Source organism: Perognathus longimembris, chromosome 13 (assembly GCF_023159225.1).
Source record: "Perognathus longimembris pacificus isolate PPM17 chromosome 13, ASM2315922v1, whole genome shotgun sequence".
Taxonomy (NCBI): Eukaryota; Metazoa; Chordata; class Mammalia; order Rodentia; family Heteromyidae; genus Perognathus; species Perognathus longimembris.
In genome coordinates, this window is record NC_063173.1 from 46,427,502 (window position 1) to 46,444,009 (window position 16,508).

The following is a 16,508-nucleotide window of genomic DNA, read 5'->3' on the forward strand; positions in this document are numbered from 1 at the left end:
GGGAGACAGACACAGGGGCCTGCTGCCTACTCAGTCCCAGCAGTCCATGGGACCTCAGACTTGGGGTGGCTGAAAGTGCTGAGGGCCAGGCCCCTGGGCCAGGCCAGGTTCCTAGGAGGAGGGTTAAGTGGGAGACTGGGGGGCCTGGAAAGCAGGGGCATGGCCAGGACCCCAAGGCGGGGAGGGGCACTGGGACGGACAGGCAGGGCACTGTCATGTGGCCCAGGAGATGGCCGCACTGTGCTCCTTGGCTTTCATGCGCAGCGCGGCGATGCTGGAGGTCTTGCGGTCCGGCTCACCATTCAGCTCATAGCCATTGAGGCCTGGGCTGAGGCCTGTGGCCCCAAACAGGCTGCCCATGTGCGTCTGGCCCACATGACCGCCAGCCCCAGAGACACTCAGGAAGTCGGTGACACTGCTGGCCCCAGAGCCAGGAGGGTGGGCGTGAGGGGACATGCAGGCTGGCACAGGGTCACAGGGGACCACACAGGCTGGCACTGGTGAAGCAGCCCCGTTGTTGCCGATCCAGGATGGGTTCTGAATCTGGGAAAGGAGAAAGGAGACACGTCATGAGCTGGCCGGATGGTGGTGACAGGAGAGAAACACTTTCTTCTGTGTGGCCACGATAAGGGGACCATTATTGGTGAGTGTCTGACTTTGAAGGACACCCCCTGGGGATGGAGTTTTATTCTTTGGTGCCTCTGTTCCCAGGGAAGACCGGCAGCAGAAAGTCAGGAGCAAGAACTGAACATCAGGCTTCAGCTGGTATCCAGGACCAGGCCACTGGGGAAGACCCGGAACACTCGGTGTGGAGAGCACAATGCCGGTTTCACAGGTCAGTGTGATGGAGGATGACTGTGGCTGTGGACAGCAGGGGCCTAAAAATCCCAGGCTAAGGGTCCAAGGATGAAACACTTGTTTGGGGTTTTCTTTCTTAATGGTGATGGTCCTAGAGCTTGAACTCAGGGCCCGGGCACTTTTTCTTAGGGTTAACTTTCCTGCCTTGAACTGAGATCCTCAGATCTCAGCCTTCAGAGTAATTAAGATTACAGGCATGAGCCACTGGTACCTGGCATGGTTTAATGATACAGGGTCTCACTAGGTAATCTGGAACTCTCACTCCTCCTGCCAACCTCCAAAGTGCTGGAATTAAAGGTGCCAGCCACTGCATCTGGCCCCAAGATAGAACTCTTGAGGCTTCAGAACTAACCTAGAATGGAAGGAACAGCTACAGGAATGAGCAGATAGAGCTAAGGCTGGGCTCTCCTGAGCCATTGGAGTAGGGAGGCTCTCCTGGCCACATGAATGAATTGAAGTAGACATCTTATCTTCTATGGTTCTATGGTGAGCCCTTTCCCTCCCCAGCTCCCACTCTGCCCTTTCCATATGGACTTGGAGTAGAGGGGACCAGCCCTGACAGGGGACATGCACTTCTCCACTATCTTCGGGGCGTGGGGCAGGCTTCTGCTAACCTGCTCTTCCTGAGGAGTTAGAAGGTACAGGGAGACACTTAAAGGCAGAGTGGAGCGGACCCTGGGCCTCCTAGTCCCACAGGACATTCTTATGACATCAGAACTGCCCGCAGATTGGCTGTGCCATCTTCCTCCTCCCAGAAGGCCCTGGAAAGGGAGCTGGTTGGCCCCTCTTACCCCCTCTTGGAGGCAGTGTGGGACCTGGGGTGGGGCTGCAGGTGAGAAAGATGAGCAGTTGCCTTGGTTTTCTCCCTCTAGTTACAAGCTCAGATAGCAACACCCTAGGCCAAAGATCCAGGGCTGGTTTGGCCCTCTGAGTACAGAGGAATCTGTACTGGATCTGGGGAGGGAGACAGGGAGAGAAGGAGAAAAAGCATGGAGGAATGTGGCAGGACCTGGCACTCAAGTGCAGAAGTTCGTGGCCCCTGTACATTCCTGAGTTTCACCTTGGGGCCTGCCCCCTTGCCCCTTTGCATCCTGGGAGTGGTAGAGGGAAGTGAAGAGTTGGTCCAGGTGATGGTAATGGTAGAGACCATTTGCTAGCATGGCACCCAGGCATGGAGGGGGATAGCAGAGTGACACTGGGTGGTTGCTGGGGGTGGGAGGGAGGCAAGCTTGGGGCCGAAGGCAAATGTCACACAGAGGCCTGAATAGACAGGGGGAGGTCATTCTTGCTAGATAAGTTGAGAGATGATATCAAAGTGAATGCATCTGCCAGCAGGGCATGGTGCCACGCCTGTAATTACAGCTACTCAGGAGGCATAGTCAGGAGGATTGAGAATTCCAAACAGCTTGGACAAAGTTGGTGGGCTGGTGGTGTGGTTCCATAGGTAGAGCTGCTTGCTTAGCGAGCTCAAAGCCCAGGGTTCTATCCTCGGTACCACAAAACAAAACAAAATAAAATGAAACCCCTCATCAGTCTACATTTCCTGGATGGCTGACATCATTCCTGATATTTCTTCTGGTCCTTTTGTGTTCCATGGTGGACCTGGATGGCTCTAGCATGAATTCTGGCCAATTGACATCCGGCAAGGCTCCAGGGGTAAAGGCAGGAAGGATTGAACATAGTCACCTGGGGGCCTGGCACGTGCCAACTGCTTTCAGGAAATTGTGTAATTCCCAAAGTGGTTTTGCATGATTTAATTTACACCTGCGAAAGAGTTGAGGTGAAGCTAGACGCTGGTGGCTCACGCCTGTCATCCTAGCTACTCGGGAGGCTGAGATCTGAGGACTGCAGTTCAAAGCCAGTCCAAGCAGGAAAATCTGTAAAACTCTTATCTTCAATTAACCACCAGAAATTTGTAAGTAGAGATGTGGTTCAAAGCAGTAGAGGGCAAGCCTTGAGTGAAAAAAGCCCAAGGACAGTGCCCAGGCCCTGAGTTCAAGCCCCATCACACACACACACACACACACACACACACACACACACACACACACACACACAGAACTGAAGTGAACATTTCTATCAAGTTCAATTTACAGGTGACAAAATAAGCTGAGAGCTTAGGTGAGCAAGACCTGAGGCTGGGCAGAAATTCAGTGTTGAGGCCCAGAATTCCATGTTCATCCCAGCCTGGCCAGGAGCCCCCCAGATTTCAGAAGTCCCTTTGTTCTGATGCTCCAGAGGAAAAGAAGGGCCCTCAATCCATGTCCTTTCCTCCCTAAAGCTCTGCTGAGGCTCGGCGAGTGATTACACTGGACAGATCAGTACCAGGTATCCCACATTCTGGTACAGATGCACTCCTGGCATGACACACACTGACTCTGTGGCCCTCTGTCTTCCTTGAAGAGACAACTGTCAGCACACCTGGCCCTGGGATGGCAGGAGGCTCCTGGTAGGACTTACCTGGGCGTAGTTCTCCGCTCGGGTGAGGAGGGGCAGCTCGTAGGCAGTGGAGAAGTGGGTCCGCACCTGCTGCATCTGCCCAAAGCGCTCCCTCTTCCTCCACTTGGCTCTGCGGTTCTGGAACCAGACCTAGCAGACAGAATGGTTGTCTCAGGGTCAGGCCAGGTGGGCTGGCCTCATCCTTGGGCAGTCCAAACAGTGGCCAGTAGAAGGATGTATTAGGGCCACAGGTAAGCATCAGCCTTGGTGCTGGTCCTCAGTGTATCACCTAGAGCTACTAATACTGAGCTGGCAGGTAGCTTACCCTCTGAAGGCCATGGCTATGGTTTTGGGTCAGTAATTCCACTTAAGCCTCTAGACAAGTCCACACACACACTGAAAATGAGTCCCTGGTCATTTTCTTTGTGGTCACTCACTGGCCCAGCCTTGGTCCACTGGGATAACAGGGGCTCTGCCTGGCAACTGTGATAGTCAGAGAAGGCTTCTTGGAGGAGATGGCTAGTGCGAGGCCTTGGGTGATTAGCAGGAGGGACCTGAGCTTAGGAACATGTGGCATGCTCAGGCAGCCAGAAGAGGCCAGTTTGATCAAGGAGTAAGCGAGAAAGAGCCATGCAAGCAGGAATCAGATTGGGAGGCAATGGTCAAGTGGTAGAAGAAAAAGAACTATGGAAGCTGGAGTCAGGTTGGGGGCAAGGGCTCAGGCTCAGAGGCCAAAGAGAGGTTTGCTCTAGGGGGCTGGGGTCGGTGGGACATGTTCCCTGTGACACTTGTGGAGGGTGGACTGCTGTGGAGTATTGTCCCTTCCCCACTGACACTAGCATAGGTGGTGAGTATGACTTGGGGTTGGCTGGGCACTGGCTGGGCACTGGCTGGGAAGGGAGATCTGGGAGTCAGGGGTGTGCCCAGTCTCAGGTGAGGAGAATGCTGTGTCCTTTTTCTTGGCAGGGACATTTGTGACAAGCTGAGAACTTTCCTAGCTTCCTGGGCAAGGAAAGGCTTGCCATTGGGCCTGCTGTCCCGGGCCTCCGCTTGTGGTGGTACAGGCAGAGAAAATGGGAGAGGGAGGGTGAGGAGAGGGTTCCCACAGAAGTGGTGGCCTGGTGGGGCCTACCAACAGTGCAGTGAACAATCAGAATACCCATGGGGCGCTGCCACTGCCCGTGACCTTGATTGTGCATCTGTAGATGGGGTGCTGAGCTCTGAGTAAAGATGGCGCTTCATGTTGATGGGAATTCAGTCACAGAGTTTTTAGCGCACTTCTCATTTGTTTATTTATAGCTTCTGACCTTTCTCACTCTCTCGCTAGAGGATTGGGGTCAGGAAAGAGGGAGGCTGTGTGTCTCATAGCAGTGTGGGAGTGAAGGGTAGGGTGGAGGGTTGCACAAGGGTGTTTCTCCATCCCAGCTATGCATGGCTTTCCTCCCCTTCATGCACAAGATACCCATGTGTGTGTACAAATGTGTGTGTGCATGTGCATACCCATCCACATATGCACATACATGGAGCGCCCTTCCTGTGACCTCCCTGGAGTCTGAACCTCTCCCAGGCTTGGAGTCTCAGCTCCTACCCCAGGGCCACCTGGGGCCCCTTTTCCTCAGGGAGCCCCTGGGGTGCAAACCCAGGCCAGCCCAATGGGAGCCAGAGGCATAGGGGGCTCAGCTCTGTGAAACCGGATCCCCCTTTATCAGTGGCCAGGAGTGGGGGCTGGGCAGGCTGGGAGAATGAATCAGAGGCCTTGTTTTCATTTCATGTTTAATTTCCTGCAGGCTGAGCTTAGCCTCCCTCTCCTTCCCCAGCCTCCCAGGGTTTTCTGGGGGGAAATGGAGGGAAGCAGAGAAGCCCACCAGAGGCACCAAGATACACAGTTCCCTGACTGCATCTTCTTTCCTTCCTTCCTTCCTTCCTTCCTTCCTTCCTTCCTTCCTTCCTTCCTTCCTTCCTTCCTTCCTTCCTTCTTTCCTTCCTTCCTTCCTTCCTTCCTTCCTTCCTTCCTTCCTTCCTTCCTTCCTTTCTTTCTTTCTTCTCTTTTTCTCGGGGTGGGGCAAAGGCAAGGCAAGTTGGGGCACTGAGGTCCCAGATCCTGAGTCCCCATCATTAGGAGATTGGAGTGGTATGAGGTATCAGTGCAGGCTCTGGGGATGGTAGGGAGGGACCCCAGTGGGGACAAAAGCATCTGGCAAGAGGATCTGAAATTGAGGAGAGGAGCAGGTGGGGATGGAACATGTGTGTGTTGGGGGGGGGAGCCTGTCTATCTGGGGAGCATGTGGTGGGGAACAGCAGAGAGCACCGGCTGCAAGAGGGAGTGGAAGAGAGCAGGGGTAGGGGTGTTAGGAGAAGAGGTGGAGCACAGGCCAGCAGAGAGCTCCTATATAAGCTCTCCTCTGTCCCTAGGCCTCACCCTGTGCCCATGTCTAGAGCTTCTGACAGACCAAGAAGAAAGCTAAGTGAGCCCAGCTGGCCCAGCACATCTTGGAGGCCCCTCTGTGCCAACATCAAGGGTCCTCCATCTCCAATGCCCAGCCAGGCCTCTGGGCTCTGTATCCCCCATGCAGTCTGGGGATGCCGAGCCCACCACGCAGTCCCAGCCATCCTCCCCTTCTGCGTGGTGTGCTCAGGACCACCCCGCTCCTGGGCCCACCCGGGCCTGGACCCTCTCAGCACAGGCCTCTCCCGAGGACCGAGCTGTGCAAAGAACCAACTGTCTTGGCAGAGGGCTGGTTAACCGCAGCCCATCTGGGGCCAGGGTGGGGTGGCCTAGGGCGGGGAGGCCTCTGTCTTATTGTCTTCAGACACCAGCTGTGGATATTGGAATCCCAGACAGCAGAGAGAGGCCCCTGCACCCCCCACCCCAACCCTGGAGCAAGGCCAGACTCCAGGCTTCTTCCCAGGAAAAGTCCATCTTGAGACACCCCCCCCATCAACTTCCTTCCAATCCCCACTGCCACTCGACACCAAGCACCTGGCTTGTCACAAGCCAAGTGTGGGCCCCAAACTACCTCCACAGAGGCCGGCAGGGGTTCCATCACAACCCCAAGCCCCCCAGGGCACTGCCAGGCTCAGAGCTCAACTCAGAGGTCTGACGCACATGAAGATCCCACCCACCCTGCTGCCTTTGTACAAAGAAAAGCCAAAGAACAATCTGGCATGTGTCCTGGTACAGTGAACTAGAGTCAAAGAGCACTGGACTGGAACGCTGGAGTTGTGGAGTTCCAGCTGAGTACTGACTCTGAGTCGCTATGAAGCCCAAGCCATCACTTCCTGCCTCTGGGACTTCCTTTCTCATTTATCAAGTCAGAAGATCAAGTGATCCTGTCCATCACTACCATCCTATACTTCAATAAGCTTCCCATAGAATAGGAGGATATACCATAATACATATATATATATATATATATAATAGATCATGATATATATACATATATATGATATATATGGGCTGAATTACAACCTTGGCCATGCTCAACAGAATGGTTGAGATAGGTGGGCATCTTATAAGGCTTAGGACCCCCTTAATGAACCAGTCCCAGAGCCCTCAGTGCTAGACCTCAGGGCTGTCCTGATGCCCAGAGGTCCAAAGATCTGAACGGCCCTACTAATTAAAATGGATCCCATTCCTCTCTTGGGAAGTCTGCCACATGACAGCACTGGCCTGGAAGCTTCTGGCATTCAATGTGTGGGGAAGCAACCTGGGCATGACACATATGTTGTGCTAAACCACAGCTTGAGCAACTACAGTGGAGTGAGTTTTGTCATCTGTATTGTGACAACTCAGAGGTCTGCACTTTCTGGTTCTTCCTTTGTTATGATTCCACGCAGAGAGAGGAACTCACTCTCTGGATAAAGCAAGGCAATTGATCTCGAGATAATGACGTGGCTCTAGCTGCTTACAGTCCAGCCTTCTCTCCTTGGTGGGGATATGGGAATAAGGAATATCCAAGGAAATCATGTTCTAGAGGGAGGTGAAGGACAGGCAAAATAACGTAAACCAATTACAAATTCCTTTAAAAAAAAAGAGGAGGAATAAAAGGACAAAAAAAAAAAAGAAAGAAAATGGTAGAAAGCGACCTAGTTTGGTTGAGTTGGATTGGGTGGGATTGCATTGGGTTGAGTTGTGTTGTGTTGTGTTGAGTTGTATTTGTTTTGAGTTGTGTTGGTTCGAGTTGAGTTGCGTTATATTGGGCTATGTTGTGTTGAACTACGATAGTCTATATTGTGTTGGGCTCTGCTGGCTTGTTAGGTTGGTCTGTGTGGTGTTAGACTATCCTGTTGTTGTTCTATATTGCATTTGCCTGTGTTGGGTTATGTTGGATGGTGTTGATTTGTGCTGTTGTTTTGGATTTGGTTAGATTGTGTTGGGTTGACCTGTGTTGAGTTGTATTGTGCTGCATTAGGGTGACTGAGTTGTGTTGTGTTGAACCTGTTGTACAATGTTGGGAGGGGTTGTGTTGGTGGGCACTTTGTGTTCAGTTGTGTCAGGTTGAATTGAATTGTGTTGGGTAAAGCGGCGTTGGGTTAGGCTGTGTTGAGTTGTACTGGCTTGGGTTGAGTTGTGTTGTGCATGTTGTATCATGTTGTGTTGTGCTGGTTGTACTGATCTGTGCTGGATCTGGTTATACCGAGAGGGGTTGGGTGGGTCTGGGGGTGGGGGGTGGTGACTACTTTGGCCATGGTGGCCAGGAAGACCCCTCAGACAAGCAAGTGACCAAGATCTGAAGGATAGAGGACATGGCTGGCAGACAGTTGAGGGGGCAGGGGGTTCTCTCATGCTGTAGGTCTGTTTTGAACACCCCATTTCCCACCTCTGTTAGCCCTATTCTTCAGTCAAGAGCCTGGGTCCTCATGCCATGAGAGCCAGGGACAGAGTGGCCTCCTGGGCTTCCCCAGTGGCAGGGTCTCCCTTTGGGGCCCCGCCCCGCCCTACCATGGAGCCACCAGCCTGGCCCGCAGCCCCCACTGACCTGCACGCGGGCCTCAGTGAGGTCCGTCCTCATGGCCAGCTGCTCCCGTGCGTACACGTCGGGGTAGTGGGTCTTCTGGAAGACCTTCTCCAGCTCCTCCAGCTGGTAGCTGGTGAAGGTGGTCCGGTTCCTCCGCTTCTTTCCCTTGTTGCTCTCCGAGTCTGCCTTCTCCAGCGGGCTTGGGAGGTCGGCACTTGCCCGCTCCTGGGCTCCCTTGGCCCCAGCCTCCTTCACACTGAGGTAGCTGTCCATGCCCACCGGGTCTGAGTCAGGTGGCAACTCCGGCTCACCCAGGGAGCTCTCTTTGGCTGGAAGGGGGAGGAAACAAAGTCAGAAACCAATGGACAAACCCAGCAAGAGAGAAAGGGAGGCTGGGGGAGCCCATCCTGCCTCTCCTCAGAGGAGCCTTGACTATGAGATCAGGAGACTCGGTTTCAAATCCAAATACGTGTTAACATTCTGTGTGACCTCGGGTAAGTCCCTTTTCCTCTCCCACTGGCTTTGGTATCATCTTAGAAAGGGTCTTTTGCAGCACCAATAACATATGAGACTAGCCTGGCCAATCTGGGACCCTAACCCCCACCCTCCCTAGGAAAGCTAAGCTCCTGCCCTAAAGCAACTTCTTTCACTCGTCAAGAGCTCTTCGGGAATCCACCCAGTGACTCCCTAACCCAGATCCCAGGGCTAAGGGGACTCAAAGAGGCCATCATGAGGCACAGTCTGGTTCCAGAAGGCACTGTTGCAAGATTCCAGTGCTGAGGACCACACCCTTTCCTCTCCACACACACACTGTCACCCCCATCCCCCAACTTCCCAGTGGAGGTCCTTCCTCCCTTGGAAGTTGGAATGACTGGGCATGGGCATGCTTCCGTCACCAGCCATGTCCCCCCCTCAGAGGGGGATCCACATAGGCACAGCTGGGCACTACGGGCAGAATGCAGCACATGCCTAGTGGCTCAGAGCACAGGTGTGGAGGGTGATGAGGTGGAGACCAAGCTTGGCTCAATCCAGGTCACCCAGGTGGTACCTGGCAGCCATGCTAATCCACTCTGCACTTCAGACAGGTTAGCTGATCCCCGAGAGCTTCAGTTTTCCCCCTTTATAAGTGAGAGCGAGCATGTGCTGGTGTCACGTGCCTGTAGTCCTAGCTACTTGGGAGGCAGAAAGCATGAGGATCCTGGTTCAAGGCCATCCCAGGCCAAAAAGTTCATAAGACCTTATCTTAAACAAAACAAAACAAATACAAGAACAGAACTAAGCCAGGCATTGATGGCTCATGTCTGTAATCATAGATATTCAAGAGGCAGAGGCCTTGGAATTGTGGTTTGAAGCCATCTTAGGCAGACAAATTGAAGGGACTCATCACTAATTAACCAGCAAAGAGCTGGGAGTAAATGCGTGGCTTAAGTGATGGAGTACCAGCCTTGAGTGAATAAGATGAATGAGGGTATGAGGCTCAGGGTTTAAACCCAGGTACCAGCGTGAAAGAGAGAGAGATGAAGGAAGAGAGAGAGAAAGAAGAAGAAAGGAAGAGAGAGAAAGAGAAAAAAGGAAGAAAAAGAGAGAAAGAGAGAGAAGGAAGGAAGGAAGGAAGGAAGGAAGGAAGGAAGGTAGGAAAAGGGCAGACTGGGGTTGTGAGTCAAGTGATAGAATGCCACCTAAGCAAGCACAAGCCCTGAATTCAAACCCTAATAACACACACACACACACACACACACACACACACACACACACACACACACACGAGGCTGTAGACCCCTGCAGGATTTGCTCACAGGGAGCTATGAGAACGAAGAGGCTGACATGCGTGTTGCTGACTGTGTGGGCTTGAGTGGTTATTGGCTCTCATTCCTCGCCTGGCTTTGGAAGCTCACAGGCTCTGTCAGCACTACAGGACCCTGACGCAGGACAAGACCTCCAAGAATGAAAAGAAGTGTGGAAGGCTGTGCCTGGGCCTGCAGGACAGGCCCCAGCTGGATGGGGGTTCAAGCCCCTCTCTAGCCACATTCCCTGTCTGTGAAGCCTGGCAGAGCAAAAGAATGGATGCATGCAGTTAATGAGATGTGTGGGAGCTGTCCACCAAACCTTTCACACACATAAGCTTCCTTGTCACAAGTCCGAGTTGAGGTACCAGTGCTGACCACTCTGAACATCGGTCTCTTCTGAAAAACCATCCAAGTAACAGGTATCAAGAACCACCGTAAGCCAGATGTTGCTGTCTACACTGGTAATCCTAGTTACTCAGGAGGCTGAGGATCTGGGTTGAAAGCCATCCCCTGGCAGAAACTGTCTCTTAAACCCAATTAAAAGCTGCAAATGGAGCTGTGGCTCAGGTGGTAGAGCATCGGCCTTGAACAAAAAAGCTATGGGATAGTGTCCAGATCCTGAGTTCAAGCCCCAGTAGCAATACCAAAAAACAAAACCAAGTCACAATGATGCCCCTGTCCTGGTCTTTAACTCTGTCTACATCCTGGGGACCAAGGCTCTGGATGGCTCTTGTCCTGGGCTGTGTGCTCTGGGGAAACTGGGAGGGATATTTTCCTCTGACATTGTCTCTCTTCCAAGGTACTGAAGAAAGGGAGTAAGGTGGGCACCGGGCATGGGCTTGGGTAGAGTTCTAAGAGCCCATGCCCGAGGGCTGTGCCTCCTGCAGAGAACTGATAGACAGGTCCAAAGACATCACCAATGACACCCATGTTAGCCCAGGCACACAGAGGGCCATGGCTGCAGAGACAGCATCATGCACACTGTAGCTGGCAGCTGGACCCAGAGCTTTCAGCAGAGATATTTATCTTCCTGGCAGACAAATAAGTTTTATGTTTGGGGAGTTTTTTAAGGAAAGAAATCCCACCCAGCTCACCAAAAATAAACATCTCTATTGAGCAACTTCCTGGCAGCCAGGCCAAGAAGAGGTGGCCCCCTTGCCCTGCCTGATATAGCCCAGCTCCCTAAACCCATCCTATACCCCATGGAGCCCAGCAGGGTGTCAGAATGCAGTCTGGGATTGGAACCACCCCATAGCAAAAGGGGTCAAGTAAGAGCAGTTCCAGGTTATAAAGTCTAAGGGTTGGTAGGGAGCTGCCTAAATGCCTAGTTTTAACTGGGAGGGGGCATGGGTGGGGGAGACTGAGGAAGGAAAAAATATACAGGAACCAGATATCAGTGGCTGACACCTATAATCCTAGCGGCATGGTCTAAAGGATCACAGTTTGAAGCCAGCTCTGGTACAAATGTCTTTGAGATGCTATCTTCAATGTAACAAGCAAAAAACAGGGCTGGAGGTGTGACTCAAATGGTAGAGTGCCAACTGGGTGAGTAAGCCAAGGGAGGCCCTGAGTTCTAACTTGAGTGCTAGGGGGGGAATAAAAGAATTCAGGGACCTCACACAATCCAGGAATCCTGGGGGGTGGAGGGGGGAAGAACACATCCCTAAGAAGCCTCACAGGAGCTAGCAGAGTGCAGGCTTCCATGGGGATGGAGGAGGTGTGTTGCTGCCCCCCTCACCACCCACTGAGTGTGCCCAGCCTGAGAGGTGGGGATCAGCTCCTAGTTTCTGGCTGATGACTTCAGATGACATGTGTCACCTCTGACAGTCTCATCTGCCTGGGGGCAGGAGACAAACGGCCCCCATCTAGAGAGCAAGCAAGGCTGGTGGACATTGCCTCAATTTGTGGGGCACCCCCCCCTTGGACACGAGTGGGGTGTCCCAGCAGATCAGGAATGGGAAAAGGGGTATAAGGAGGGCAGATATGTTGGCATTGTGGATGGCAAGAATCTGAGGAAACTCCTGCTCCTGACTCCCAGAGGAAAATAAAAGAAATCCTTCAAATGCCACTCTTGATTACTGGCTGTCTTGCTCTAACTTGTGACGCCGGGTCCTTCATTTAGACAACAAAGGGAAATTCCTCCAGGTTCTGTGGCCCCCTCCTATCAGAAGTAGGAAGGGTGGCCCTGCCAGGTGCTCAGCCCTAGGTCATAACCTGGTCTCTGGGTTGTAAGCTGTGTCTACTATCCCAAGCTGTAAGATGTGTCCACTAGCAGCACCTCTGAGGAGTGCTCCCCTCTAGCCCTGGGGGAAGGGGTGGGGCTCCTGTCTCCCATTCAGCCCCAGTCCATGTCTGCCTCCTCTGTGTCTGGACCTTGGCCTCTGTTCTAGAACTCCAGAGTCCCTCCCCAGCACAGGCCTATGGACACTGGGAGGCAGTTGCCCCATCTTGACTTCTGCCACTTCCTTGGTTCTAAGGTCACAATTCCAACTGCTGTTCAGGTGGCCCCCAAACATGTGGGGTCTGATGGGTGACAGCAGGATGGGTGGCAGGCTGGCCTTGCAAAGCCAGCCCATTATTCTCCAATTAGATGGTCCACAAGGGTGGGCCAGAGCACTAGCCTGGGTGAGGCATGGGTCATGAGGCATGATCAGAATCCAATTCACCTGGTGATGCCACCTCAACCCGCGCCTGAGACAGGGGCCTGATTACTCCTGACTAACACAGAACGCACAGCTCCCACCTCTGGCTTCCTTCCTTGACTGTCCCTCATTCTAAGCTGATCTCTAGATCCTAGCAGGTATTAGCTGGCCCAGCCAGGAAGACCCCATCCCCCCAGGCTGCAAGAGCCCCCTGCCCTCTGCTCATCTCGCCACTGATGGCCCGAATTTGCTGACTAGAATCAAATCAAGGCCGGGTGTCCAGCTCCTTCTGATGTGACTTCCTCAAGGTCTCTTCTTGTCACTGGGCAGGCCAGGCCATGGGCTTCTGTGAGAAGTGACAGAAGAATAGATACATCATTTTGCACAAATACTATGTCCAGCCTCTCTCTGTGCACCTATGATGTGCAAGGAACCTGTGGGGCACATGGCAGAAAATGGTTGTTGAGTAAATGCAAGAACCAGTGATGAGAAAGTAGACAGAGCATATTAGAAAAAAGATGTACAAAAACAAATGCAAACTGGGTACCAGAGGTCACACCTATAATCCTAGCTACTCAGGAGGCAGAGATCTGAGGCTCTGAGTTTGAAGCCAGCCTCGGCAGGAAAGTCTGAGTCGCTTATCTCCAGTGAGCCACCCAAAATCTGGAAGTGGAGGTCTGGGGGTATAGCTCAAGTGGTAGAGCATCAGCCTGGAGAGAGAAAGCTAAGGGAGAGCGCAATCTCTGAGTTCAAGTCCTACAACTGGCAAAACAACAACAACAAAAACCACAAAAAAGCAAGCCACCATGTGAAGCTGCAATGTGGCAGATGATTGAGGGACAGGTGTCTCTCCTTGCAGTGATTGGGTAGGAAATGAGGAGGGGAAGAAGGAGGGAGGGAGGGAGAGGACGGGGTGGGAGGGAACCAACATGAATGATCCAGGCACTGGCTGCACACACACCAGTCCCCACACTGCAAGAGAGAAGGGGCCACTGAGAGCCCCAGCTTGCTGGGATGTTAGGGACCCTACTTCAGAGCCAGAGCTCCCCACACTGGAGTAGGCTGAGCAATAACACAGCCTGGATGGGGTCAGGCCTTCACCCATGGGGCTGCCTCTGGTCCATGCAAGATTCCAGACTGGTTTAAGGCTCCACTCCTTGTGGAGTGGGGAGGGGGCTGGGAGGTTTTGTCCCAGGGCCAAAGCAGTGGGGACTAGGACAATGTATCCTAATGCATTCGTACACTGGGACTAACCAGAGAAGTCAGGCCATGTGTACGGGAGAAGGTGAGGAACAGAGACTGCCCCACCTGCACAGGTTCCCCCTCAGGGATAGCCCTGTGATCCTGAAGGGTCTTCAAAAGATTCAAGGCTATTATTGAAGCAGGTGGAAAGCGTTTGGTCCAAGGTTGTTATGTTCAGCAGGAGGGCAGAGGCAGGGCCTTGCCCCTCCCCCTTGCACCCTTTGGGGAACCTCCTCCTCCTATGCCCAAGGCCCTGGGGGTAGGGTTTCAGCCTGCGCTCAGGAAATCAAGAAATGGGAAACCTGGCCTCACTCCCTTTCCAGCTTCTTGTCCTTGGTCAACTGAATAACCTCACTCTGCTCAGCAGTAACTTTTTTTTTTAATCAAAGCTCTTGAGAGGTTTCCAAAAGGTAACTGTGACGTCTTTCTTTCTTTTGGCTGTGGTGGAGAGAGAAGGCACTTCGAGAGCCCTTGTGGGAAGGGTGCTGGGAGCCTGCTTGTGTGACTTGCTGTGTGTGTGGAGCTGGAGGAGGAGGGTCCCCTAGCAGAAAGCTTTGTGAGTGCACACGCTGGCATGTGAGGGGCTTGTGGGTGCCCATGGACACAGATGCACTTGTGTGTGACTGTGGATATGAGCAAGCATGACCTAGCCCACACACGGGTGAGTGTAGACCTGTGTGTGTGTGTGTGGGTGTGTGTGCACACATGCATGCACAAGGCAGTGCCGATGGAGATTGTGGTACGAGGGTTTGAGTAATTTTCTCCTCCATGGTTTTGATTATATCTATTTTCCCTGCCAACATCTGCTTTGCTGGGATCTGCTGCTCGCTTGCTTGCTCTATTCCCGGGGCCCCACACACACCCTGTGGCGAGGTGCACAGCACACCGATGTAATCTCCTTAAGCAAAACAGGCCAGCACGAGGCCCTTTCATGCTATTTAAAGGGCGCTGACTAAACCCACCGCTGTCCAAACAGTTGTGGGGTGGGGAGTGGGGAGCAGTGGCTAAAGGTCAGGTACCCCTGCACCCTGGGACTCTGTGCAAGCCTCACATTTGGACATCTGTGGTTTAGCCCTGGGCTCAGTAAGTAAATGCTAAGGGCCAGCCGTGGCTGGGTGACATTTGGGTAAAGGTGGGGGAGCACATCTGCTGCCTTATCCTGCGGCTGCCATCGGAGAGGGCAGCTGGGGGTGGGTGCGCCACACTCTGGCCAGTTGCTCAGAAGATGGCACAGGCGCCCGCTTCCAACAGCCACCAGCGAAACAAGGAAAGTCTGTCTCAAAGAAGAGGAGGCGAGGACAGCACAGGACCCCAGGAGCAAAATTGTGAAATCTGAGAAGAGTTTAGTCAATAGCAATGTAAGAAGAAGAAGAAGGAGAAGAAGAAGGAGAAGGAGAAGAAGGAGGAGGAAGAGGAGGAGGAGGAGGAGGAGGAGGAGGAGGAGGAGGAGGAGGAGGAGGAGGAGGAGGAGGAGGAGGAAGAGGAGGAGGAGGAGGAGGAGGAGGAAGAGGAGGAAGAGGAGGAGGAGGAGGAAAGAAAAAGATGGGTAGGCTATCTGGCCAGACGCTTCACCAAATAAGCATGCAAACAGGCCACTCCACCGTGGAAGTGCAAATCAAGTGCACAGTGAGAGTTCTACTCACTGGTCATGGTGGGAAACAAGAGAACTGGATGCTGCTGACAGCTAGTGTTGGAGCAGCTACAACACTCCTGGGTCCTATAAAGTACCTTGTATTTGCCTGCAGCCCCAGCATCCCCCCACCCCCAGGCCTCTGCCCTTACTCCTCAACTTGGCATTTTTGGAAAGTGGTGGAATCTTTAAAAGCTGGGGTCAGTCAGACACCAGTGGCTCACACTGTAATCCTGGCTACTCTGGGAGGCTGAGATCTGAGGATCATGGTTCAAAGCCAGCCCCAGTGGGAAAATCTGTGTGACTCTTATGAACCACCAGGAAACTGGAAGTGGCACTGTGGTTCAAAGTGGTAGAGCACTTGCCTTGAGTGAAAAAGCTCAGGGGCAGCGCCTATGCCCTAAGTTCAGCCCCAGGACAGACCCCCCTCCCCCCCAAAAAAGCTGGGATCTGGGAGGAGGTCACTGGCCCTGAAAGGAGATGATGGGATGTTAGACTTTTTGTCTTTGAAGTCAGAGGGTCCCCTGTTTCACACTCCCAGTGTAATGGACTAACTCACTACAAACCTAAGCAACACAGCCAGTGACCATGGATTGAAACCTCCAAAAGTATAAGCCAGAGTTACTCCTTCCTCTCCTCTTTTAAGTTAGCGGCCTCAAGTGTTTTGGTACAATAACAGAAAGCTAACACAGCAAGTATGTGTTAACAGCTGCGTGGATAGTCAAGCCATGGAATACCCACGTGGTGCAATACTACAAGGACATGGAGGAATCGCAGAGGCAGCCCTGGGGTTGTTGAGGGAACAGAACTGCAGGCTCAGAAAACAGCTGTCCAGGGGTGGCTGGGGATGCAAGGGATTTGGGGTATGGAGATCTGTCTACAGAAATGTCCCACTGGTGTGGTGAAACTCTTCCAAAATGACAATATTCTTGCTAGGTATTACAGGAGACTG

General features: G+C 52.9%; 1 protein-coding gene across 1 annotated transcript in view; it reads right to left on the minus strand.

Moving 5' to 3' along the window:
* Positions 1-213: 213 nt before the first annotated feature.
* Alx4 (ALX homeobox 4) overlaps positions 214-16,508 on the minus strand; it is a 38,786-nt gene continuing 22,491 nt past the window's right edge. The window contains exons 2-4 of the mRNA XM_048361111.1: positions 8,277-8,584; positions 3,319-3,447; positions 214-543 (exon numbers count right to left, since the gene is read on the minus strand). Of these exons, the coding sequence (XP_048217068.1) occupies positions 214-543; positions 3,319-3,447; positions 8,277-8,584 (767 nt within the window). The remainder of the gene's footprint in view (positions 544-3,318; positions 3,448-8,276; positions 8,585-16,508) is intronic.